This window comes from Oculina patagonica, chromosome 13, assembly GCF_052425735.1.
Source record: "Oculina patagonica isolate OP01 chromosome 13, crgOcupat, whole genome shotgun sequence".
Lineage (NCBI taxonomy): Eukaryota > Metazoa > Cnidaria > Anthozoa > Scleractinia > Oculinidae > Oculina > Oculina patagonica.
The window spans coordinates 32570347-32596270 of record NC_135770.1 but is presented as its reverse complement, the minus strand read 5'-3'; the positions used below and the strand labels follow the sequence as shown (position 1 = coordinate 32596270).

The following is a 25924-nucleotide window of genomic DNA, read 5'->3' as shown; positions in this document are numbered from 1 at the left end:
TGCTGCTATCAAAATGACAGATAACTGCAATGCTGACGTCATAGTGACGTCATTTGCAATGGTGAGCCATTGGTGAAGCGTGACACCATCTCAGAATTTCACACCAAAAATGTACAAATACCATTGTTTTTTTAACCCAAAATCTCAGTGGGGCGAAGAAAAGCATAAAACTGTTATATTTCGACCCAAATGACCGTCTAAAGTTTGGTAACGAATTCAGATGAATAAGAATGTTTAATTCTATGAAAATAAGGCATTTGACTGCAGAACAGGCTCGTCCATGTGACGATTAAGTTTTTGTCCGTCTACGTCACAAGGTGGTCACATGACCTTCTATTTCCGCTCATTGGTTAAGGTACTTAAGATAAATACTTAGGCCAAGTTTCATTTTGATCGGCCTAATGCAACTATTTTTGAGGTGTATGCACTGACCATCCAGACAATCCGCGCCATAAAGACTTGGGACACCCATTTCAGCAAGTATAACGTGACATTTCGTCACGAATTCTCAGAAATGGAGAACCCCCTCCCCCCGAAACCAATGTTGCAAAACAGACAGCAACGGTAGGCATTGGTTTTTCAAGGTACACAACATTGTAATGGGGCGGGGGGATAATTATTGATTTTTTTCCTCTTCCGAAGTGCCAAAAACGACGAGTGTCCCAAGAAAAGTGGCGTGGATTGTAGGCTGTGCGTAAGTAACTTATCTAGAGGTGCGAACCATGCTGAATAAATACAACAATACCATCTGTCAAAAAATATTTTACAACAATACCTCTCAAATAGAAAGAGAATGTGAATAATTTGAATCTTCTTGTCACTCTGCCAGGGATAATGTGTAACTAAGGGATTACTACACAATATGCCAGTCAGTGAACATCACTTGTTCCTCAGAAAGACTATACAGAACATTCCTACAAATATCGTCCTACTGACGATGTTCTTTTTGCCAATTATTTAAAATACATTCACAGAAATCTTGTATTCATACCTGTGTGTGTGACTTATTGAGTTTTCTGATTTTAATCAAATACAGACAGAGGATGGGTACAATGCTCTCCAAGATGATCTCAACATGACCAGGAGCGAGTTGTTACTGATCACTGGTAACATAACTCTCGCAACAAGGGTTCGTTCCAACAAGTGTTTCTTTTAGCTTATCTGTTTATCTGTTTGTATGTTCAATTGATATGTTTGTTAGATTTCTTTGTTCCTGACAGATTTCAGAGAGTAATTTGTCAAGCATTTAGATTAATTATTCAACAAATTGTTACAATGCCCATATATGGTCAGGACTTTCTTTTTATCAGTCATCTATGAATATCCTGCGATATACGTAGTTTGCCAACATCAGTCCGACGTCTTGCAAAAAGCTGTATAACCAAAGTTTATGTAGCCGTAAAAAATGCGTTTGGTTGACAATTTGTTGAAAAATAAAACCGCTATCCTGCTCTGCTCTGCTCGATGTTGCGGAATATTGTCTGATTTAGCCAACCTGGCCAACAGCCCGGCGTTAAGGTCATTGCCCTGTATTGTATTCCGCATCCTTACTGCGCAGAATTTTACTCGTAATTAGCGCGCGCACATAAATAAAAATGGCGGCTTTTTTCTATGCGACTAAGTCCGTGGAAGAAGGAAATTGTCGCCTTCTCGTAAACGAGTATGATGACCTATCAATTTTTTCTCATATTTTGGGTGTAGCGATCAAAATTCTTTCTGTAAAATGAAAACAGATCAATTCCTATGTTTGAAAAATGAATTATTGCTAAAAACGTGTACTTTGCCAGTACTCGCAGAGGAATTATAAAGGAAATATATTGAATATACAAGGTCTTCCTACTCCTAAACGAATATGGTGACCCCCCTTTTTATTTCAAAATTTAAGTTCTCTTAAAGTAATAAACCAGTAGGCGAAGTTTTGTTAAAAAACTATGTTCAGTTCTATTTCAGGGTAATGACCTTAAGTATAAAAGGCGATACACCGCACAATTCCATAGAATAGTTGTGTTATTGTTATCATTAAGGCCAAGAATTATTAAATTGTGGTGATCGAGTTAAATGAGAAGGGCATTTCTCAACAAGAAGTTATTCACTGGAAACGTACGGCCATTTGGCTTACGGGGAGGGGTATCCACACTTCTCTCTTCCCGGTTTTTCAATAATTCATTTTTCTTTCTTATAGATAATTAAATTAAGGCATGTTATTTTGAGAGGCCGACTATTTAGTAATCTGAGTTTTTTTCAAAAATAATACGACTTTTTTAATTTTCACAAACATGTTTCGACGGTACATCCGTCATCGTCAGTGTGACGGTTATGAAAGTTTACAGTGATTTAAAACGTGCCTGTTACAAATGATACGTTACATTGCGTTGAAAAGCAATACGCTAGATAAATTTCGAAGATAACGGAATTAAAAAGAAGCGCGCGCGCGTGCAGCTATAGGGAAAGCGTCAAATTGATGTGTTTGACCTGTTGATTAAGGTCCGGCTTTTCCCACTTGATGTACATAGACTCCTTAAGCTTAACCTGGTACTTAGTAATCTGAGTTTCCGTGTAAGGTCAGAGGGACAAAGGTGTTCTTTTCTCTTCATTTCAGCTGGAATACCTTGATGCTGTTTTGACTCGAATGAAGTCCGCCTTGAACAGGACAAACACTGACCTTGCAGAAGTTAAAAGTACTCAGACAAAGGTAAAGAGATTTCCTCATTCTTTGCATTCAGTTAAGAACAGAATGCTTTCAAATTTTAACTCTGGATTACTCTCGGCACTGAATTATTCCACGGGCGCACGTTGCAATGGTCTGCAATGCGTTGTATGTAAGTTGATATAGAAACGAGGCGTGTAGCCCCAAACTGGTTATAAACAACTCATATAAAAAATAACGCTTATTTCCAAAATCACTCAACCAATGAAGCTTTTAAAATTGTAATTCTAATTCGTTTGCATGATATTTCAAGTTCGATCTAAGTAAGCAATTGTGTCTGCCTATAGTAAACACATGATGGAAAGTTGCGCGGTGTTCAATTTCTAAGTCGAATGGAACAGCGTTTTATAGAGTTTACTGGATCCGGACTTCACAATAATGTTTCAATACCGGTAAATCAGTGGCTACAATATTAAATTTAATTTAAATCGCTCACGGTTAAACGGAACATCTTATTGCTTTTATTTTTGTACAAATACCAATAAAATACCAGGTGACTAGCGTTAAAACATTACATCTTCACACGTGAGAAAAACATGTTGTCTTCACACGTGAAAAAAACATGTTGTCTTCACACGTGAATAGATCACCGTTGTTATGGTTACATAATAAATCGCGCCTTTCGAACCTAACAGTAAACTAAGGCCCTGTCCACACTAACCCGGGTAGATCTGAAAACGCATCTATTTTTCTCCTGATAGGCCAACCGTCCACACTGAAACAGCGTTTTCGCTCACCGAAAACGGTACTTTTCAAAAACGCTATCCAAAGTGGGTAAATTTTAAAACGCCGGCTAGGTAGTGTAGTGTGAAATCGGGCGAAAACGGGGACGTCAATTAGTCATGTGACCTCTGTCAAAACGAAAGGTTTAATTAGCTTAACGATAGCTCTGTGAATGCGTTGTAACTCTGCGTGCAATTAAGCGCATCATTTTCAAGTTTATCTTGGTTAATAAGGACGGAAAACATTTTATACGGCGTTTTCAAATTTCTCCGTTTTCAAATTTACCCGGGTTAATGTGGACAGGGCCTAAATATTCTGGATTTAATCGACGACAATTCTAAATGCAGATTTATTTATGTGTCCGAAGAGCGGCGAAGCCGCGATCGTTGATAGAGTTTTTTTGGTTTTATCGCGGCTTCGCCGCTCACAAATCGTGTCTTTCCTGCAAAAAAGAAAAAAAAACCTCTGGTACCCAGGGTATACATACTCGAGCACGCGCTAAATTAAAATCGTGGAGTTTAAGGTTTTTTTTTTTTCAACGCCGAGAATAACGTCATTCAAAAACTTCAATTTCTAGTTAACTTGAAGTTTTAGTCAGTCATTTTCAAGTTAATCCATCTGGAAATTGTTTTCGAAAAGCTCCGATTTGGTGACCGAAAACGCCGTTTCAGTGTGGACGGTTGGCCAAACCTGAGAAAATTGGTATTTATTCAATAAATACAACATTACATGGCCGCTTGGAGATACGAGATTTTTCTTCTCGTGTTGAAAAATATTCCACTCACTCGCTGCACTCGAGGAGAAATTTCGTATCCCCGCGCGGTCATGTAATATCCTCTATTTATCTTCAGACTGGATAGAACGTTTTCGGATGCTTGATGAGAACCCGAATTTCGTTAATGTCCTTCCAATGATATGTTTGCCTTTTTTGGTAAAACAAAAAAAAAGTGCAAGAATTTGTGCTGTCCTTTTCTTCTTTCTTTTTTTTCCTCGATGAAACTTTGTACTAATTTCTATTAAATGAGATCTCAACAATCTTATTTTGTAGGGAAAAGTAATTTACCATCAGAGCATGACTCCTTCTTGGCTTGAGGCGCATGCGTCCTACATCAGCATTTATCGTTTGAACACCACTGAACAGCTCACGTTCACCGCAGGTCCATCACAACATAACATCTCTCTCCTTAAAGTACCCGTGATTCCTGCCGGTGCCTTAAGTAATTCCTCTGCGTTAACAGTTAAAATTGTGGTTTGTAATGACATCGAAATCGGGAAAAATGAGGAGAGCGATCCCAGATATGGCATGTCTGACGGGATAAGCTTTGTTGGCTTTGAGACTGTGGACAAAGAGACTTACGCGAACAACTTCGCCCCGTGTTTTGGAGTTGAGGGTTCCTCTGGTACCATTTTAACTGGACAAAGGTGGATCGGCTATTCCTCACCCAGGCCAATCGACACTTTCTATCCCGGTCAGTTTGTCATTACTCTCAAGTTGGATGCACATGAAAACTGGGGCTTTTGCTACACTGCGCATGACGGGGGCTTCGTGAATACCGCTGGTTTCAACAACCGACTGGTGCTCAGCAACGGACTCACTCTTGAGGTTTATAAAGACGAGAAGGTCGAGAAAGTTGGGATTAAGTTCATCGAAGTCACTGTTGTAGAAGACGTTTAGTGTATGCGCGACACGTAAGATGTATTAAACTACTTATTCAGTATGCACGCAAACACATTATGCAGTGTGGCAACTAAGGAAAACTATTTATTGGTGGCTAGAATAAATATAAACAAACTGCAGAATAATAACAGGTTCGAATTTATTTAGAGTATAAGGCATAAGTCAGGGAGAATGTAATTTTAAATTACACACTTTATTAAATAACGTTGTTTCCACTGTATGTTTGCTGAAATAAAATGGGCGTTCGAAAAAACTGTGGAGCGCTTGACGAGTGTCCCTCTTTGCATTTTTTAATCCATAAACAAAGAAGCCATTCCGTAGTGCGAACCTCGTCCTCCTACTCATTACAATCCCATTAATTTCGAAAAGTAACGAACTCCGCCACAAAGCGATAAAAGTTCATTGCTATTGGTAAATCTTTCACTACTATTAATAAATCCCGAAAGTAACAACTCCCCCCCGCCCCGCGAAGTGCTAAAATTACTCTGATCATGGGCAGGTTATGTTGATTTGAATGTATTAAATCTTTGCATTTTTTAATCCATAAACAAAGAAGCCATTCCGTAGTGCGAACCTCGTCCTCCTACTCATTACAATCCCCATTAATTTCGAAAAGTAACGAACTCCGGCACAAAGCGATAAAAGTTCATTGCTATTGGTAAATCTTTCACTACTATTAATAAATCCCGAAAGTAACAACTCCCCCCCGCCCCGCGAAGTGCTAAAATTACCCTGATCGTGGGCAGGTTATGTTGATTTGAATGTATTTAAATAATGCACCAAGAAATCTCTAGCCGATTTTCAGGGCCGTTATTTAGTAACAATTTTCACGTGTCAAAAATACTACAAAATAAAAAACTGTTTTACTCAAGAAAATTGTATAATCCAAATTACACATTTAGAGTGTAAAACAAAAAAATATTAACCATTCAGTGACTTTCTCCCAAATACCTGTTGTGTTATCGTTCTCGTGGAATCAAACGCTTGGATTTCAAAATGGATATTCGTGCCGTGCGTCAAATTCCCGTTCTGCGAGGAAAAAAACATATTACACAAAACACTTGGTTTATTTGCATAAGGCGCACTAACGTCGGCGAGTATTTTGCATATGGCAATGGGTATATTTAGTAACCAATAGCTAATTTTCTCGTCAAACATATTATGAAAGCCAACTGCCGTTTTTTTTTTTTTGCGATCAGCAGTTAATGATATCTCCTTCTTCCTTTAAAGCTATCAAAAAAGAGAGCCTTTCGAGAGCGTTGAGTTGTGTGTGATCCGGCGCAAAATTACTTCTACTTTAAATGTCGTTATTTATTGTGAAAGCCAACTGTTCTTTTTTGATCAACAGGTAATAATATCTTCTTTTAAACCTATCAAAAAATAGAGCCTTTCGAGCTCAAGAGCCTTGAGTGGTGCGTGATACGACGCAAAATTACCTCTACTTTACAGTCAAAACCATAAAAGCATGAACACCTAAATTTTTTTTTTGTAATGTTTATTAGCGACCAATCAGAAGCGGGACGTAACCGCAACAAACTGCAAGAGTAATTAGCTGGCTGAAAGGTTTGGATCAGTTACGAAACAACGAGTTGGCTTTTTTCCACGACAAATCCTTATTCTACTGCTAACAAATACTGAAACTGTCATTCTTTTTCTATTTCAAAGCTTATGCATAAGCAATGACTAACTATGAATGATATTTTCCTGAATTGAGCAGTAATCAATTTGACACGTAAAATTATGCACTAAGACACTCTAATTATGCTCCAAGACGACTTAAAGGAGGCAAGCGTGGTCGAGTGGTTTAGGGCGCTGGTATTGTAATCTGTAGGTCCCCGGTTAAAGGTAACAAAATGAAAGGCAAGCTCGCGTTTGCCGTTTGTCGTACGGTCATGCTTAATCTCTCTATTATTTCATCCCATTGTTCCTTTTAAATCTCACTTCAAGGTACAGAGAGAAGACAAATCATGCAAATTGTTCTGCAGCAGATGTTTACCCATCCTCGGAGATCCAGGGGCAGTTAGTGGGGCGAGGGAAACGCCAAATGCGGTTAAAAAATAGCGCGAAACTGCGGGGAAAGAAATCGGCATAAAAAAAATTGGAACGTCACATGAAAATCATTTTCATTTCGGTAGGTATAGCCCTTAGCTTGCTTTACAAGATAAAATGTGTTTTAGGTAACCAATGAAGGGCTAAACCACCACAATTGACAGTCACTTCCTGCATGCAAAATAATTTTTTAAATATTTTTTTCCGAAATAGCTTGTCAACTTTTGCATTGATTTTTCTTGTTCTTGATGTTTTTTCTTGGTTTTTACGACGTATGACAGTATTATATCCTCTACGTTGCATCATAGATTTCACTATTTTCACTTGAATTCAGAAAATGTCATAATATAAAATAATGCCACATTCATTCCAGAATAATCATGACTTGCTACAATCTACTCATTCTGCATTGTGCCTAAACACTGGAAACGTTACGATTATTAAAACGAAGAATTATGTCACTAAACGCGGTTCCGAGTAAACGTGAGATACTTTCTGTAAGGGAAAATGCCATTAAACATTACCTTTTTCTTTACCAAGTTTATTATCTCTGTTCCTTTTCCTATAAACGCAAAAGCCAGGCTCCAGTAAAAAGGCGCTACTTTTACGGCTCAAGCCAAGCTTTTTACATCAGCAAAAAGTGACTTAAAACATTAGTGTGAAAAGAGCAATTTGAAAGAGAAAACGGTTTGCAGATGATCGTAAGTGAAACGTTTCTGTTCCTATGTAACAATGAATGAAGATGAAGTAACATGTCACATAAAACGAGCACAAATTTCCCGTAATTGTTTTACAAGCGGTGGCGCATTTCATAAAATTGACTTTCATGGAGTCCTATCAGATATCTGGATAACATTCATTTTTTTTATAGAATATATTTATACGAACAGATTGGGCCGATTATTTATACGAGGTTTAGAGTGCGGCTAAGTTATTATTTAAACCGGGATTTAGCCTACGATTCCAGTTATTTAAACGACGTTTAATCTTAAGTTGTGTCTGGACGAAGTTTAACCGTCGACTAACAAACAATGGCAAGTTAGACCTGCTCCTGAGTAGGTTTAAACGTCGTTTAATCGTTTATTTTCACTGCTTCTTGCCCATTGGACTCATCTTATTTCTTGATTTGTCTTTTGATGTGCTTTCTGAATCTTTGAACTGGTTTAAAGTGATATTTGATTTCACTTTTCATTTCCTTTACAAGCGCAGGTAAAATTGTTTGAAAATATTTCTGCACAGCTCTATACTTCATTATGTATGCAGTCCTTTTATTAAAAGAAAACAACAGCAAGACAATAGTGTTCCTGTGGGAGTAGCACACATGCATGATGTCAAAACAATAGCTACTCTTGCAAGACGGCGTCTAAACGTTGTCTTCGTAAACTCCGGCTCATTGGCGTTCAAATAATGCATGCAATTTAGACTCTGCGACTAAACCTCGATTTAGCCTTAGACTACGTCTAACTTAGGTTTCGTTTAAATAATCGGCCCATTGGGTGACAATTTCAGCCTCGTTCTCACGTGACACTCAGTTTGACATGTACCGACTGACAAAAACATGGAAATAACTCAAAACGTATACCACAATTTTAAACTGCAAACTACCTAACGTGAAAGAGAAGGTTTTAATCTTTTGAAATCCGTGTTCAAACCTTTTTAGCACTCTGGGTTGTGCGAAACGCCATTTTGTTCCCCTAGCTTCCGGACTACTGCAGTCTAACTCGTTTCTACAGTCCCTAGTGATAGCTCACAGCATCACATGGAGCCACAGGGAGAATGACGTAAAAATTGTATCATATTAGCGACCCATTTTATGAACCAGACTACGCCCGGTTAATGATGATGATGATGCGTGATAATTTAAACGAAGATGTTGGTTACACTACGGTGGTTAAAATAACATTATTTTATTTTATTTTATTCGGGCTTTTTTGCCATTTTGGTTCTGGCCTACCATTATCTCACTGTATTCTAAGCTTTAGTAACTGAAACTGCATAAAATCGGATTCAAATACTCACTTCAATTAATAATGACCTCCTTTTGAACTATGCTGCAAGGCAATTAATTTATTTAACTACAAATAAAGTAAGAGAAATAAGCTGCAGACACATCAAAGAATAAACAGAAACTTAATTTTTTATTTTAATTTTCTTGTGGCGAGATATTATATATGGTTAAAAAACTCATTAATAATTCATAAAGAAAATACAAAAGAAATTAATGTTTAATGAGTTTCTTTATATCTGATAAAGACACAGCTAAACTTTACGTCCAATTTTCTAGGTCAAAATAACCCCAAATCTAAATATTAGCGCAAGAATGATTTGATCTACATCAGAAGATTTTTAAGCCGTTCAATAAATTCGCAGTTCGTGTTTTATCAAGTCTAAAACACTCGGCTGCGCCTCGTGTTTAAAACTTGATAAAACACTGCTGCTCATTTATTAAACATTACTCTACGCAACTTGTCCCCTGAAATGAAGCATTTCTCTGTCTTTCTGGCATGTTACAATAGCCTCAAAACTGGAGCAGCGTCAAATGATAATCTTTAAAAATCTAAGTGGGTGATAATTACAATTAAACGTATCTACCAACAAGCAACTGTAAAAAAAAAAAATGAAGAAAACCCTAAGGCTAACACTGTGTACGGAAATTATTATTTTTATTTGTAGGTCAACCTTAACAAGTGTTGCACTTGTTAGTATTGTAAGTAACGTGTATTGCATATAAGTAGTAAGTAGTCTTTTTAATTAATTAATTTATTAATTAATTAATACAATGTAACTTATTGCAGTGTAAGTAATGTAAGTAGTTGTATTGTAAGTAATTATCCAGTAAGTGATGTAGGTAATTGTCCCGTAAGCAATGTAAGTAGTTGAACTGTAAGTTGTTTTTTCCCCTGTGTTTTGCAATTTTAAAAAAAATCGTCTGGGACTGGGCCCGGTTGTTCAAAGCATGATTAAGCTAATCCAGGATTAGCGTGAAATTTGATTTCAATTTTATATAATTTCGTTGAGGTTTTTTTTTTAATATTTTCTGTCCCACAGTTTTGACATGGACCAATCTCAAACTTAACAAAATATTAGCTTTGGGAAACCCTTTAAAACAAGAGAAATTTAAATCTTGATCATCTTTTAATCCTTGGTTAGCGTTAATCGTCTTTCGAACAACCCGGCCCAGATGGATAAAATTTTAATTTCATCACTGCCTTGGAAGAGTTCGAAAATGGAAATTAATTTTGAACAACTTTTCAGGAAGCGCGTAGAAGCTGTTCCTTCTGTTCCTTCGACGAGATAAAAAAAATCACAGCATCAACAGCGCAGAAAATATTACTTTTGAATCGAAAATAATTAGTATTGAGGACAAAAAAAAAAAAACAGATGGTTTCATTTGTATAACGCGCACCAACGCGGACGAGTGTTTTACATGCGGGTATATTAAAGATTTTTTGAAACTGTTGGCTAACTTCACCGTCAAACATATTGTCAAGCCAACTGTTCTTTCTTGTGACCAATACCTCCTTAAAACTTTCAAAGAAGAGAGCGTTGTGTACTTTGAACCATCTGGAGTTAAATTACCTCCAGTTTAATCGTCGGCCGTCATCAAAACCAAACAAAGCAGTCTTCTTTTCATTTAAAATGCTAAAATTTCCCTGGCCCTGGGCTGCACGGTACGGTGTTAAACGGTCTTTTGAGCGAAATAAATCATGTGTTCCTACGTTGGCGGTAACTGAGACCGCTTAGTTGAATTCGCGCTCGGTTCTCGCATAACTGAACTGAAAACTGAAATACTCAAGACCTTTTATACATAAATCGTGACACCCAGAGAAAGCAAATTTTTTTTCGGGTTTTAGTCGAATACTTTGTCGATGCCTATTCACTGCTCCCAGCCGGTTATCCACAAGTATTCTGTCCCTTTTCCGGGTCGACACTCGATGTCCATTGTAAAAATACTCTCCATCTCTAGCCAGTAATCAACGAAGTGAAAATTTTATTGCGACGTTTAATGTTTAATTTATGCAAATTGTTCTGCAACAGATGTTTACCTTTTTTAATCAGTTGGAGGAGTAATTCTTCCTTTAGTGTGCTGGTGGCTACGAATGTTAACAGGCAAATAAGACGATCTAAAAATCGACTTACTGTTTTTCCGAGATAGGGAACATATATACGTGCAAGTAACCAATTGACAACAAGGGTGGTGCATTAATTATTTGTAAAGAGGCTCCATTTTCGAAAACATTCAACAGATAGGCGATATTCAAGATGAATGCATCGACTAAGGGATCCTTCATAAACCCGATCTTGGAAGATGATAAAGCGACTTCGGTGGAAACCATGCCACTGGAAAAGGAAAAACAGGAAAAAAGCACCGCAGAGAAGGAAACTGGTCGTGTGATGGCAGCGCAAGGATCAAATCGCGCTTTGTTGGCGCTGGTCATCACTATGTGCTTAATTTCTCTCGTGGTTCTTCTGTTGACATTATTGATGCTGTTCAGGAAAATCGGCGACGGATGTGGCTGCTCCACAGACGAAGGTAAAAAGAAGTATTTAGAAGCATTTATAAAATAATGTAAGTCTCTTTTGTATTTCTTTGTCAGCGGATATCTGTTACAGCCTTTAACTGTAGTAGTGGGCGATGACTGAAATAAGCCAGAATAAGCTTCTGACGTTTTATCGAGCATTCCCAGTTTTCCAGTTTTGTGGTTTAAAAATTGCCTAATTCACAGTGCGTCATTAAAAAACCGCATTAAAAAACCAGCATTAAAAAAACGTTACAAAAGTGCTGCACTACTTTTAAATTCTTATGAGCTGAACGAGTTTGGCACAAAACGCCTGCATAACTTTCGAAAAATGTTGAAGATTTGAGCAGGTTTTCGAGCATTTAATAATATTTACATGCAGAACGTAACTAAAGAATACTTTTTAACGGTTCGCACGGTCAACAATCTGCGTGGCACTCCAATTTAGCAAGCATTGGCACAGCGTCTCCCAGAAATTCAGGTTAGTGGCTTCGTCAATTTAAATCAAGCATAGAAAATTTAAAAGAATTTTAAGGTTAAATTTAGATGAGCTTAATACTTCCGCACTTCTGTGTGTCCATCGATTTTGCTGAAACTTGGTAGAGTATATATGTTTTAACTCCAATGCATAAAATAAAAAATACTTCTCCAGTTGAATCTGTTCGAATTCTAGTATATAATCGCTGAATGATGAGTGAAGGTTTCTCAAGTTTTTTAGATAGCTCTTCAAAGCTGCAAAAGTTATGACACAAAGTTTGTATTCTTTGTCGAATGTATCGTTCAGTTTCGATACTGTCTTCAAATTACTTGGTACCGAGCAATAACAAATGAACACTCAATTTTATGTGACATTATAAGAAATAGAAAACATTTTCCGTGTTTCTGTCGAGTTATAGAAACATGTTGAAGGGTGGAAGTTTGGGTTAACGAGAAAGGCTGTGGGAACACGAGCCACCAGCGAGGGTATTTACGGGTTTTTCGAAATCTCTCAAGTTCATGAGTGTCTCTACTACTCGATAGAAATACTGCAGAAAAAAGAAAGGAAAATCACTCGAATATTATTGATGACCTGAAAGTAAGTTATCTTTGCTTGCGCCATCAATACATCCATACCTCGTGCTTGCTCTGTTTCTATCGAGAGGTTTTACAATAGCTCTCAAATGTGTCGCACCACTATGAAATTAAAACCCATGAAAATCCACTGAAATTGTTCATGGAAAATTCAAAGCTTCTTCATGGATTTTTCAGTAGATTTTAATGGTCAAATTTTCATGGGTTTTTCATGAAAATATACCATGAATACTGCATACAAATCTCATGAAAATAACATGAAAATCCCCTTAATATTCAACGCTTCATGACCCATGAAAATATTCTAATTGACAAAATACCCAAGAAAATGCCATGAATCAAAATGAAGCCCACCATGGTTTATTAATGGCTTTTTCATGGTGATGAAAAATCCATGAATTTAAAGCTCATTTTTCATGGTGTTGGAATTAATGGAGTTTTCATGGTGTCATTAAATTCATGCCCCATGAAAAACCCATTGTTTTGCCATTAACGGTAGAATATTAATGAGTCATGAAAAATATAATGACTTTTCATGACATTTTCACTACCCATGAATTCGGCCCCTCACTTGCTTTTCATGAGGCAGACAAAGACATGAGCACCATGAAAATTTAGTTTTAATTGTTTTTCACAGTTTCTGGTGGTTGTTAAAATAAAAATGAAAATCATAATAAATCAAAGAAAACATATAACAAACTTACCAAATAAGTGACTTCATACTGAATGTATATTAGATGTATGGTCTTCATTTCATTATGATAATCACAAACAAGCCAACATCAGCTGAAGTTACACAGGCTACTTTGCAATTGACTGTTCATTGACGGTTTCTCTTGTCATAACAATTGGGTCACAATAAGCAAGTTAACTTGTTAAAGCCGCCTTCTCTTTTAGTTTCTGATGCCTACTTAAAAACTAAATGAAATGCCTGCCAAAGTAAGACGAGACGCTTTGTACCTCTTTGATCCTAAATTTATTAGAATAATTCCACTCAACAAAGCAATTTTCATTTTTTATCATTAATACAAATTAAATCACAGCATCAACTGGGTGATTTAATTTTGATTAAGTTTAGAAATTAAAATTACGTTGATTAATTTTTGCCTCTCCAAATAGGAAGGATGATTTGAGGAAAACAATTAGTGGTTACAACTGCAATATTGTTTGAACACTTAATTTATGTTATTATTATAATTATGATTAATGAAATGTTTGAAAAATCCCTCATGATACATCTGCAAAAAAGTAAAAACAGCAGTATATTAATATTGATGAAAACCTAAAATCTGTAGTCAAGATTAAATCTGTGAACCCCTACATGCAGGTACATGTAAGGAAGTCCTCAGTTTATGAAAGATACATGTGTACTGTACAGTATTTTCTACACCAGTTAGCCAAATGGCTTAAAAGACCAGAGAAAGGTCAAGTTTAACTCACCCTATGGATACATACTGTACATGTAACCTTTAAGATCTGGCAAAAATGGCGTCAAGAGCAAAAGGGCCAAATATAAAGATCTCACATTGCAAAACTCAAAATTGATTAATTCTAATTAGAGAACACAAACAAAATAATTACTGTAATAAAATTACACCCATTATGAATGTAACCTTGATGCAGTGCTATATATAGTCGAAATAACTGAGGGCCTTCTGTGTAAGAATTTAACAAATGCTGCCTTCACTTCAGACCAGATTTCAATCTCAACAGAAATGACAAAGACTAACTTCATTCATCATACAAGTACAGAGCTGCCATTTTGAAATCAAACTGTTGATGTGACTTTCAACTTGGAATGACAACTAGACAGACTTGTTTGCTTCACCATTCAATAAAGAAGACCAGAAAAAAATGTCTGAAATGTGGTTGAAAAAGTATTTGATATTGTCCAATCAGGCTGCATGTGTATGTTTACTGACATGGAACTGGACAGGAACCGCTTCAAACAAAACCAGACGGGATCAGCTTCTACAGTCGGAGCTCTCTTAACGGACACTCTCGTAAGCGGACAGCTCTACTTACGGCCACCTTTTTCTGAAACCCCGTTGTAACTCCCATACAAACTCTGTATTTTTACATTCTCGTAAGGGGACATTCCCGTAAGCGGCTGCGGACACTTGCAGAGATTACGATTTAGACTTTTTCTTTGTTTTTAAGCTACCGTAAGGGGAGGCCCGAAAGAAAATCCTACTAACAACCTCTGTATCTTGTTTTTTTTTTCAATCAACTTCACATCGCCGTTCGTGACAAAGATTTTACAGTAATTACAGGACCACATTTCAGTGCTTGTTTTGTCGTCATCCATGTCTGTCCGGTTATTGTAAGCTGGGCAAGCTCCCGTAAACAGGCATCTATCCCCTGCACCTCTAGTGGCCGCTTACGAGAACCATTCTCGTACGGCCAGCTCCAGTTACGGACATTCTTTTCGCGTCCAGAGGGTGTCCGCTTACAAGAGCTTCTAAGTACTGTGTATTTACATCTGATTGTTTTGGAACCAGTCTGGTAGGAATCCAAAACTGGACCTGCAAAATGCCAGGTCCAGTTTAACTTGGATCCATTCCAGACTGGTTTCAAATAGATAAAATACAGAAATAAAATACAGAAATCAAATACAGAAAGCTTACTACTGTATGACAGTTTGGCTTCGTGTGCATACACTGTACATGTACATGTACTGTACATGCTTTAAAGAATACAGCCAATCAGAAACCTACACAAAGAAAGCCATTGCATAATATCATTCTGCAGTATCCACCAGAAAATACAATGCACATGTACAGTCATGTAGATGTATTAAATGAAAAGTTTCCAGGGTTCCTCACAGCATCCAAGTTTTCCCGTCAAAAGCCAGCGGAGTGCTCTATTTTAATCAGCTCAGTTTTTTTTTGGAAAATAATTTTCCACATGAATGAACAACTGCACAGAATCAATTTCTCGAATCGGACATTCGAAATATTAAATCTTTCAAAAAACCTGATAATAGAGAGTAAAAACTTTGTGTAGACATCAAGGAATTTGCCAAGCAGTACACAAAACTCAGGAACCGATGAGTAAACAGCTTTACATTGCAACCGTTCTCACATCCAAGAAAAACAAAATCTTATTCTTAATGCAATAATTCGCAATGACGAATTCGCAATCAATTTAGATTTTTCGGAAAAAAATTTTCCACATGAATGAACAACTGCACGGAATCAATTTCTCGAATCGGACATTTGAAATATTAAATCTTTCGAAAAACCTGATAGTAGAGATTAAAAGCTTTGTGTAGACATCAAGGAATTTGCCAAGCAGTACACAAAACTCAGGAACCGATGAGTAAACAGCTTTACATTGCAACCGTTCTCACATCCAAGAAAAACAAAATCTTATTCTTAATGCAATAATTCGCAATGACGAATTCGCAATCAATTTAGATTTTTCGGAAAAAAATTTTCCACATGAATGAACAACTGCACGGAATCAATTTCTCGAATCGGACATTTGAAATATTAAATCTTTCGAAAAACCTGATAGTAGAGATTAAAAGCTTTGTGTAGACATCAAGGAATTTGCCAAGCAGTACACAAAACTCAGGAACTGATGAGTAAACAGCTTTACATTGCAACCGTTCTCACATCCAAGAAAAACAAAATATTCTTAATGCAATAATTCGCAATGACGAATTCGCAATCAATTTAGATTTTTGGGAAAAAAATCTTCCACATGAATGAACAACTGCACGGATTCAATTTCTCAAATCGGACATTCAAAATATTAAATCTTTCGAAAAACCTGATAGTAGAGATAAAAAACTTTGTGCAGACATCAAGCAGTGCACAAAGCACAGGAAGGGATGAGTAAACAGTTTTACATTGCAACCGTTCTCACATCCAAGAAAAATAAAATATTCTTAAAACAATAATTCGTACATTTGACGAATTCACAATCAGTTTAGATTTTTGCACGGAATCAATTTCTCGAATTAAGCCATGTTAGAATATTTACAGCAACAGGTAAAGTTCTGCAATTTCAAACAGCGGGAAAATCCGTTTTTTTTTTCTTTTTTTTAAATGGATTTAACCTGAAAACAGATTTAACTTGCAACATGTATCCTGAAAAATCAAGTCACTCGTGGGTGTACAAGTTTGTATGATAAACGGTACAGCACTCGAAAACATTGCATACCAAGTATACATGAACATGCACATGAGTAAAAGGCCATTCAAATTTTGCAACTGCATCTTCATAGCAATTGAGTGAATTCAAGCAAGCATAATATATAAAATCCAATCTACGAAATACTGTGGTGAACCAGACTAGCTCTTTCGCTTCACTTTGTTTTCGCTTACGAACGTACATGTAATCGGAGTTCTGAACTGAATGTTGAAGCAGTAGAATCCCGATTCCTCGAAACCTCGATTACTCTAAATTTGCGATTCCTCCAACAATTTTCGTTTCCTTCGTTCAGTACTTCTCCTATATTTTATCCCCGATTTCTCAAAGCAGACCAGTTTTCATTTCCCCAGGTCAACCTGGATCAACGGTGGTGAACCAGACTAGCTCTTTCGCTCAGTCACTTTGTTTTCGCTTACGAACGTACATGCAATCGGAGTTCTGAACTGAACGTTGAAGCAGTAGAATCCCGATTCCTCGAAACCTCGATTACTCTAAATTTGCGATTCCTCCAACAATTTTCGTTTCCTTCGTGCAGTACTTCTCCCATATTTTATCAACGATTTCTCAAAGCAGACCAGCCCCTTGGCGCACGACTGATAGATCTTTTAAGTGCTAAAAATCAATTCAACCTTACCTTTTACGAAGTCATCGATCCATATGCTGGAAAGTGCATCTTTTCGAAGGTGATTCGCTGATTAAGAAACTATTTCAATTCGTATTTCAGCCAAGCATGATACAACTGAAAACATGGCGGGTCATTTTGAACGAATCACGTGGTCTACGAAATTAATGATTAAACGCGCACGTGACATTTCCGGTGTCACAGTGATATGTGTATCCCCGTGATATGTGTATCCCCGCATACATATCACTAGTGGTATGTGTATCCCCGGTAGGGATACACAAAACACTGAAGGTTGAATAATTTACACGCTGGCGATTGATGAAGTTTTTAGTTTAATGAAAAATAAACTTCAGGAGTGTATTGACGAGCAATATTAATCTGTTGTCTAACGAGGTGGTCAGCTAAATTCGTCACGACTGCAGCAACAGAAGAAAATTTTAGAACGATGCCGTCACGCCAGTTTAGGCGCGCAATCAGTTGACTGTATCCGATGAAGTAATAACAGTTGTACAGCTGGTTGTATATGGATAGAGTTTCCACTAGCCGAGTGCTGTGTGGTATCGGTCTGCTATGACCTGTTTCCCAATAACCTTCAGCCAACACAGAAATTTTACGAGAGAGGAGGGAAAATCCAGTCAGTCGATATATTGCAAGGCAAAGAATTCGCGTGCCGAATCAAGACTGTACTTTGAGATATTGGCAAATGGAAAGATACATGCTTACATAATAAATCTGCATTGAAAGATATTTACGCCTTATTTGCAAACATTCGTCAATTCATTTTGAGGTCTTCTTGATCCGCTAGCTTTGAATTTACAAGCAAAGCTAAAAAACAAGTTTGCCACTTACACTTGGCGAACGAAAAAAATATTTCAGTTCGCAATTTCACCCTCGATTACAGCATGATTATGACACGCAAAATAAGCCAATTTTTAATTCTGTATTCTGTAATGATGATGAGGCCATGAAAAATTATTTTGCAAGATTCACCAGTCATGAAATGATGTTCATGGTCTTTTCAAGGGATTTTCATGGGATTTTAACAAATCCGAGTTTCATAGTGCACGCTCATTGGCTAATTTTCATCGTCAATAACAGAACAAACAAATAGATGACGCAATCTCGCACGGATCTTGAAAATTTCGCCCAGCTTCAAACATCTTGTATAGCGTAATTTGTTGTCGAATAAGCGTCCAAAGCACATCTTAACGGCAGTTGCTTATAGAGGACAACATCAAAATCGTTTAACATGCATTTTTATTCAGAACAGATTCAAGTGTGAGGCGAAAAACAGCATTTATATCATAGATACTGAGATTTTCTCACGAAAAAACGATTGCGTACAAATGATACGTAAAATGCATTAGCCAATAGGAAATGCGAACGATGAAAACTCACTAGTGAAAAAACGTCGTTCGTCGAATCACCAGCGCGAACGACGAAAAACTCACTTGTGAACAACACCGTATCGCCATTTTGATTCTCGTCGTAAACACCGGCGACATGGCAGAGACACGTTCAAGGTTTGTTAGTGTCTTTAACGGCTCCACTTGGTCGTTTATATTGCAGAACAGGAAACCAAAACACTATAAAGAAAACGAAACAAGACGGCCTTGTTGTCACAACGTTTCTTCAAACAAAAATAGAAACACGAAGCGAGATAACCGAAATTCCTCCTGCGGAGTTGAATAAACCTTTGAGTAAATTCGCACAAAGGAAGGACAAGAATAGGATTGTAGCGAGTTTTAATTCAGATGATGACTAAGACACTGCAGGTTTGTCCTTGGTTTTTTTGCAGACTGTTTTCTTGATTTAATTTGGTAAAAGTTTGCTCGAGTTCGCGTTGAGTTATTCAGCGTTTAGCGCTGTTTTGTTCTGTTAAAACATTGAACTGGAACTTGCAAGTTTTGTACAAGTCTCAGTCAGGTTTTCTATCAAAAGTTGTTTCTGTAAAAGTTGTGAGAGTATAAACTGACGTCTCATTTCTTGTGCTACTTCATTAAAGATGTGATTTTGAAAGACAAACATGTTTTAGTTATTTTAGTTTATGGCAGATGAATGGGTTTCCTAAACACGGGCGTAACTGATAAAAAGTCGAGCGATTTAATTTGCTTTTCAAAAACCTCAGTATCTATAAAATAAACAAATTACACCATGGAAAATGCTTTGTACGATTTTTATTCACTCGTAGAGTTGTTTCAGAAAACTCACTCGTTCGCTACGCTCACTCGTTCGTTTTCTGATACTACTCAACTCGTGAATAAAAATCGTACGCGCGCATTTTCCATGGAGTAATCTCTATTTGTCATTTAATTCAATCCGTCTAAGCTTTGTTTAGATATTCCACGGGGTAAATTGTTATGAACTCTCGAAGCCAGAGCTTTATTTATTTTCAAGTTGGTTCCGCCTCGTGGATCCAAAGCTATGACGAAATGACGAAGTTTATCCTTAATAAAAGGACAGACGCATAAAAAGTGGGCGTTAATTTTGTTAAATCGGGTAGAAGTATACGTTTTAGCGAGTTTTTCTACAGGTTATTTTCCAATAAAATGTATGTTTACAGCTAAGGTTGTTTCGATTTTTAGCTTCGTCTACCTCCGACAAAAGGCTGGCAACAGATACCGCCAAAATCAAGGCCCTTGAGGAGAATATCAGAAGCCTTCAACTGGGTTTGGTAAGAAAATGTACTGTGATTAAAATATAATGGAATAACTGCTCTTCACAGAAAAGAGTGGGACGAATAAACCTAGCTTGTTTTGGGTGACAGAATCAAGAACTTTAACACAGCACGAATGGCGAAGGCACGGAAGTTTACACGTAAAGGCATAATGTGGTGTATTTTGTACCCCTAGAGACTGGGCATGAATAGGGCCTTGCATGAGCTAATGTCATGTGAGATCTTGTAGCTTTAGTTCATGTCCGCCATGTGTTCGGCGTAGCATTCTCCTGTTGTGTAATAATTACACGGTAATTGCTCCGAAATAGAACTGAACATAGATTTTCAACCAAACTTTCCCAACTGGTTGATTACTTTAAGAAGACTTAAATTTTGAAATAAAATGTGGGGTCACCATATTCGTTTAGGAGCAGAAAGACTTTGTATATACCATATTATTCCTTAATAACTCCTGTGCTAGTACTAGCAAAGTACACGTTTTCAGTGATAATTTTTTTTTAAACATTGAAACAAACAAAATTGATCTGTTTTCATTTTATAGAAAAAATGTGAGCGCTACACCCAAATTATGAGAAAACATTGATAGGTCACCATACTCGTTTACTAGAAAGCAACGTTTTATTTCCCTCGCGGCCTAAGCCGCATAGAAAAAAGCCGCCATTCTGTTAATGTGCGCGCGATAATTACGCGTAAATTTCTGCGCAGTAAGGATGCGCAATACAATACAGGGCAATAACCTTAAAGCGTTCAGTACTTTACAGTGGCGACGAGGATCCAGGAAAGTTAAACTTTGGCTTCGGGAACAGTTGTGGCGAGCACGTAAGAATTCAAAACACGTACGGAAAGCCCGAAAGCGACGGATTAAACGAAAGATATGGCGGGAAGATTTCGGTCTGCGCTTCTCAGAGAGGGGAATTCAGCCAACGGACAAGAAAGTAAAGGCTATCCGGGACGCCCCACTCCAAGTAACGTGACAGCATTACGCTCTTTTATAGGAATGCTTGCAGCACTTAGCAACTTCATTCAAAAGTTGTCAACCCTTGCTCGCCATCCTGTACGACCTGTTGGGCAACAAACCATGGAACTGGACGTCAAGGTGTGAACAGGCTTTCAGAGATATCACGCATGCACTAACATCTGAAACCACCCTAATGAATTACGACCTTACAGACTAGGCGCGGTTATTATGCATCTGTATCTGAAATGGGACACGCCGTTCTATTGCCTACGCCTCTCGAACACTCAATGAACACAAGAAACGTTATGGCCAGATTGATAAGGAAGCTCTGGCAATCATGTTTGGTTTGAAACGATTCTGCTTGTACCTATATGGTCGACATTTCACAATTCTAACGGATCACAAGCCACTAGAACGGATCCTCGGGCCGAAGACAGCAATTCCGTCACTGACAGCTATGCGTCTACAACGATTGGTAATCACTCTTGCAGCCTTCAATTACAGCATCAAGTCTGTGCCGTCCAAGCAAAACGCAGTGGCAGATGCATTATCACGCCTTCATTTACCATCAACGAATGGTGCTGAAAGTTCTATCTTCAAGGTCGAAGAGCGTTTGGAAGACTGTTTGCCTTTCACATACAAGGAGATACGTCATGCGACACGAGTCGAACCTGTAAATGTGTTGTCCAGAGTGTTAGAGTTTCTTAGGAGTAGTTGGCCTAAACACGTTGAAGATCAATGCCTGAAACCTTTCTTCCAACGTCGGTACGAGCTGTGAATTGAACAGGATTGTCGATTGTGGGGACTAAGAGTTGTCATTCTTACACGTTACCAGAAGGATTTGTTGGAAGATCTACACGTGGTTAACCAGAAATTGTCCTTATGAAAGAGGTAGCATCCACCTACCTGTGGTGGCCTTACGTAGACCTAGAAATTGAGCAGATGGTGAGGAAGTGTGGAAGTTGTCAGCAGGTTAGAAAACCACCGGCGGTAGCCCCACTAGCACCTTGGATACGGCCAATTCATCCATGGCATTGCATTCACATCGATTGCGCAGAATATGAGAAAAGGCACTACTTCACTCAATGTTAATGCACATTCCAGGTGGCCCGAGATTTTCCACATGCCGCGAAACACAACGGCAGCATCGACCATCACCATTCTACGGGAATTGTTTGCCAAATACGGCATGCCTATTCATTGTGTCTGTGATAATGGGCCTTAGTTTCGCTGGGAGGACTTTATCATGCGGCAAGCAATGGTTTGGCTGAACGGATGGTTCAATCATTCAAGAACCACACGAAGGCGTGCAGACGCAGCAAGCTGTCAATTCAGCAACGAATTGAAAACTACCTGCTTACGTATCGGTCGACCAAGCATCCCACGACTGGGAAAACTCCAGCTAGTTTGTTTCTGGGCAGAGAGCATCGAACTCGGTTATCTCTCCTTCGTCCAATGGGAGAGAAGAGGAGAGATTCACAGGCCAAGCAGAAGGCAACAAACGACGTCCATTCGAAATTCAGAAAGTTCTACCCAGGGGACAGGATCCTAGTGAAGGACCTCAGTAAAGCGAATATCTGGTGGCCAGGCATGGTAGCTGAGCGAAGTGGACCGAAGTCATATTTTGTGGTACTGGACGATGGAAGGGTGTGGAAGCGTCATGTTGGTCATGTGAGGAGAGAGAGCATGGAAAGAACGGAAACCAAACAAAGTAGGGAGTCTCAGAACAAACCACTTGATGTTCCACTAGCTTTCCCATTTAGCGTGAGTGTTCCAAACCCTTCACAGGCGCCATCAGCTAGTCCGTCAAATGTACGTAGGGAAATGGAGTCAGGCCAAGAGCAGGCTCAGGGTGAAGCCCCATCCGTAACAGTAGAAGAGGCTCCACCGGGTGTCACACAACCTTTAACCCCTCGGCCCCTGCTTCGCCGATCTGCTACAGTGCGAAAGGCACCGGACAGATTAATCGAAACTGTTTGAAGTTCTGTTTAGACTTCAACTGCTTGAGTGTTGACTTTAGACATTACTAAAGACTTGGGTCCATTAGCAGTACGTTTTGCTAGGAGGTCGCGTTCGTGAACGGCCTTATTTTGTTCTTGTTATTTGTTTACGTCCTAGGTTTAGGCTGTTCCTATTGTATTTTGTAGTGTCATCTAGGAAGGGGGAGATGTGGTGTATTTTGTACCCCTAGAGACTGGGGAACGCGCGAGACTCCGGGCCGCGAGACATAGTCCCTACCAGTTAGTTCTTTTTTTCTTTCAAGGACAATTGTTTAGTTAGACAAGAACATTGAGAAGCTTGAGAAGCTTAAAATCGGGCGCTTTGCCTTGAAAGGCAGGGTTCAGTACAGCAGAAACCACGAAGCAGTTACTTAAGTAGCACTCAGTCCGACTGTGTTTGTGTAAGTCACAGGGCTTGCATGAGCTGTATTAGTGTGCATAATATAATATCTAGAACGTTGTCGAGATTGCATTATTACTTAATGACATGATGGTTTCAATTTATAAATGTATCTCACACAATACAAATAAACGATTGAAGTAGACGACTAGACAATGTAAAGTTTGACTTAGCAAAGTGCAGTGTATTGGTAATACTGTAAGGTGCGGTTTCACCTGACGGTCGTGTGCTTTTCGGTATTTTCCAGGCATTGCACTTTGATGGGACAGTACTACAACTGTTTACCGGGGAACTACTATTGTCAAGAAAATGATCACAACTTGTTGATGAATGATTGAACATTTGTTTCATACCATTACTGTAATAGCAATACACATGAGAGTTACCGGTTGTGACACAACTTGCAAAAAAAACCGCTCGGGCTCGCCTGGCTCGCTGGCTCGCCAGTCTCGCCTCGCTATTTTTTGCAAGTTGTGTCCACAACCGGTAACTCTCATGTGTGTGGGGGTCGCAATGCCAAAACTCTCATGTGTGTGGGGCCCGCAAGGCCAGCCCTCTTGTGTGCGGGGCTCGCAAGGCCAACCCTGTGCTAGGAATAAATATCAATTGAACAAATATTTTTAAGGTATATACACCGAAAAATGGCTGCCGCAAGATATTCGTCAGAAGTTTTGCAAGCTATGATGGAGGAAAACCTCCGTGAATTTCAAGAAAACCCCCAAAGAAATTTAACTTTTTTATTGGCCCACACCGATTTTAACGAATGGCTCCGTGTATGGAAAATGAACATACCGGAAGCTAACGAAAACAACAAAGATCTTTACACTTTTGCAAGAAAAAACAAAAAAAAGTTTTATGAGCTTTTGGTAAGCGAAATTGATGACTTACAAAATTTAAAAGCAAGCTTTGGACTTGAAGTCAAATTTTCGAAACAAAGAGACGGTGAGAAGCAATACATGGAACACTATTTTAGAGAAAGTGAACCACACCTTTTTTTAAAAAACGACAAAGACCAAATAAAAAAAGAGTTTGACAAATTTATTGACAAAGCAAAGGGAGAAATTGAGGGTTGGTCAGAGAACGGCTCTGGGTGGGCCATTGAAAGAATAACAAATGCGTACATCAACGTTGCGCGTTATCAGCCATTGAGAGGAGGAACTTATTTGCCTTTGCCCCCAAAGTTGGCAAACAAGAAAGCAATTATTAACGTGCAAAACAGAGATAACCAATGCCTAAAATGGGCTTTGAGAGCTGCATTATTTCCTCCAAGAGATGGGAAAAATCCACAAAGAACAAGCAGATACCCAGTTGACGACGGCATTAACTACAATGGAATCGATTTTCCAACTCCACTAAAGCAGATTGACAGGCTTGAGGCGCAAAACAGGGACCTTGCAATAAATGTGCTTGGGTGGGACTCAGAAGACGAATGTGTGATACCTTTAAGATTAAGCGAAAAAGAAAATAGCATTCCCCGTATATTCCTTATGTTGATTGAGTCAGGATTAACACAGCACTACTGTTTTATAAAAAGAGTAAGTGCTTTGTTACATGACCAAACTGGAGATCAGCATAAAAAACACTTTTGCATGATGTGCTTGACAGGTTTTACAAGAGAAGACTTGCTCGAAAAGCACAAAAAATATTGCAATGGCGCTAAAGGCAGGCCAACAAGGATTGAAATGCCGGAGAAGGGGAAAAACACTCTTTCTTTTAAAAACTACCAAAAACAAATGAAAGCGCCTTATACGATTTATGCCGACTTTGAGGCATTGCTAAGGCCGATAGAAGGGTGTAAACGCGAAACGCCCGAGGAGCGCCAGATAAGAAAAGACCTTGGTGAAGAAGTAAAAGACATGAAGCCGAGTTACACAGACAAAACAGAACAGCACGAGGCATGCGGATTTGCTTACACAGTTGTAAGAAGTGATGGAAAACACGAAAAAACATTTGTGTACAGAGGAGAAAACTCCGTTGAAGTATTCTTGAACTGTCTTTTAAGTGAAGAAAAGAAAATAAGATATGAATTGTCAAAGCAAAAACCCCTTGTGATGACGGCAAAAGACTGGGTAAACTTCAAAAATGCAACCAATTGCCACATTTGCGAAGAAACGCTAATAAAACAAAACTTTTTGGACTCTTTGCCAGTTTGGATTGGAAATAAAAAGGAGCTTAATTACTTTGGACAGATGCACAAAAAATGTTATTACAGAAAGGAAAAAGAGGCAAAAAACCTGGATACCGAAACCCACTATAAGCTAAAAAAGCTTGAAAAAGAAACGCACAAATTAGCAGCGAAAAACCAAAAAAACTGCTTAGCGTGCCACAAGCCGCTTATCCAGCCGAACTACAAGG

General features: G+C 38.4%; 1 protein-coding gene across 1 annotated transcript in view; it reads left to right on the top strand.

Moving 5' to 3' along the window:
* The window catches only part of LOC144635215 (uncharacterized), a 144632-nt gene that overhangs the window by 8568 nt on the left and 110140 nt on the right, over positions 1-25924 (top strand). The window contains exon 3 of the mRNA XM_078494307.1: positions 20120-20208. Within this exon, the coding sequence (XP_078350433.1) occupies positions 20120-20208 (89 nt within the window). The remainder of the gene's footprint in view (positions 1-20119; positions 20209-25924) is intronic.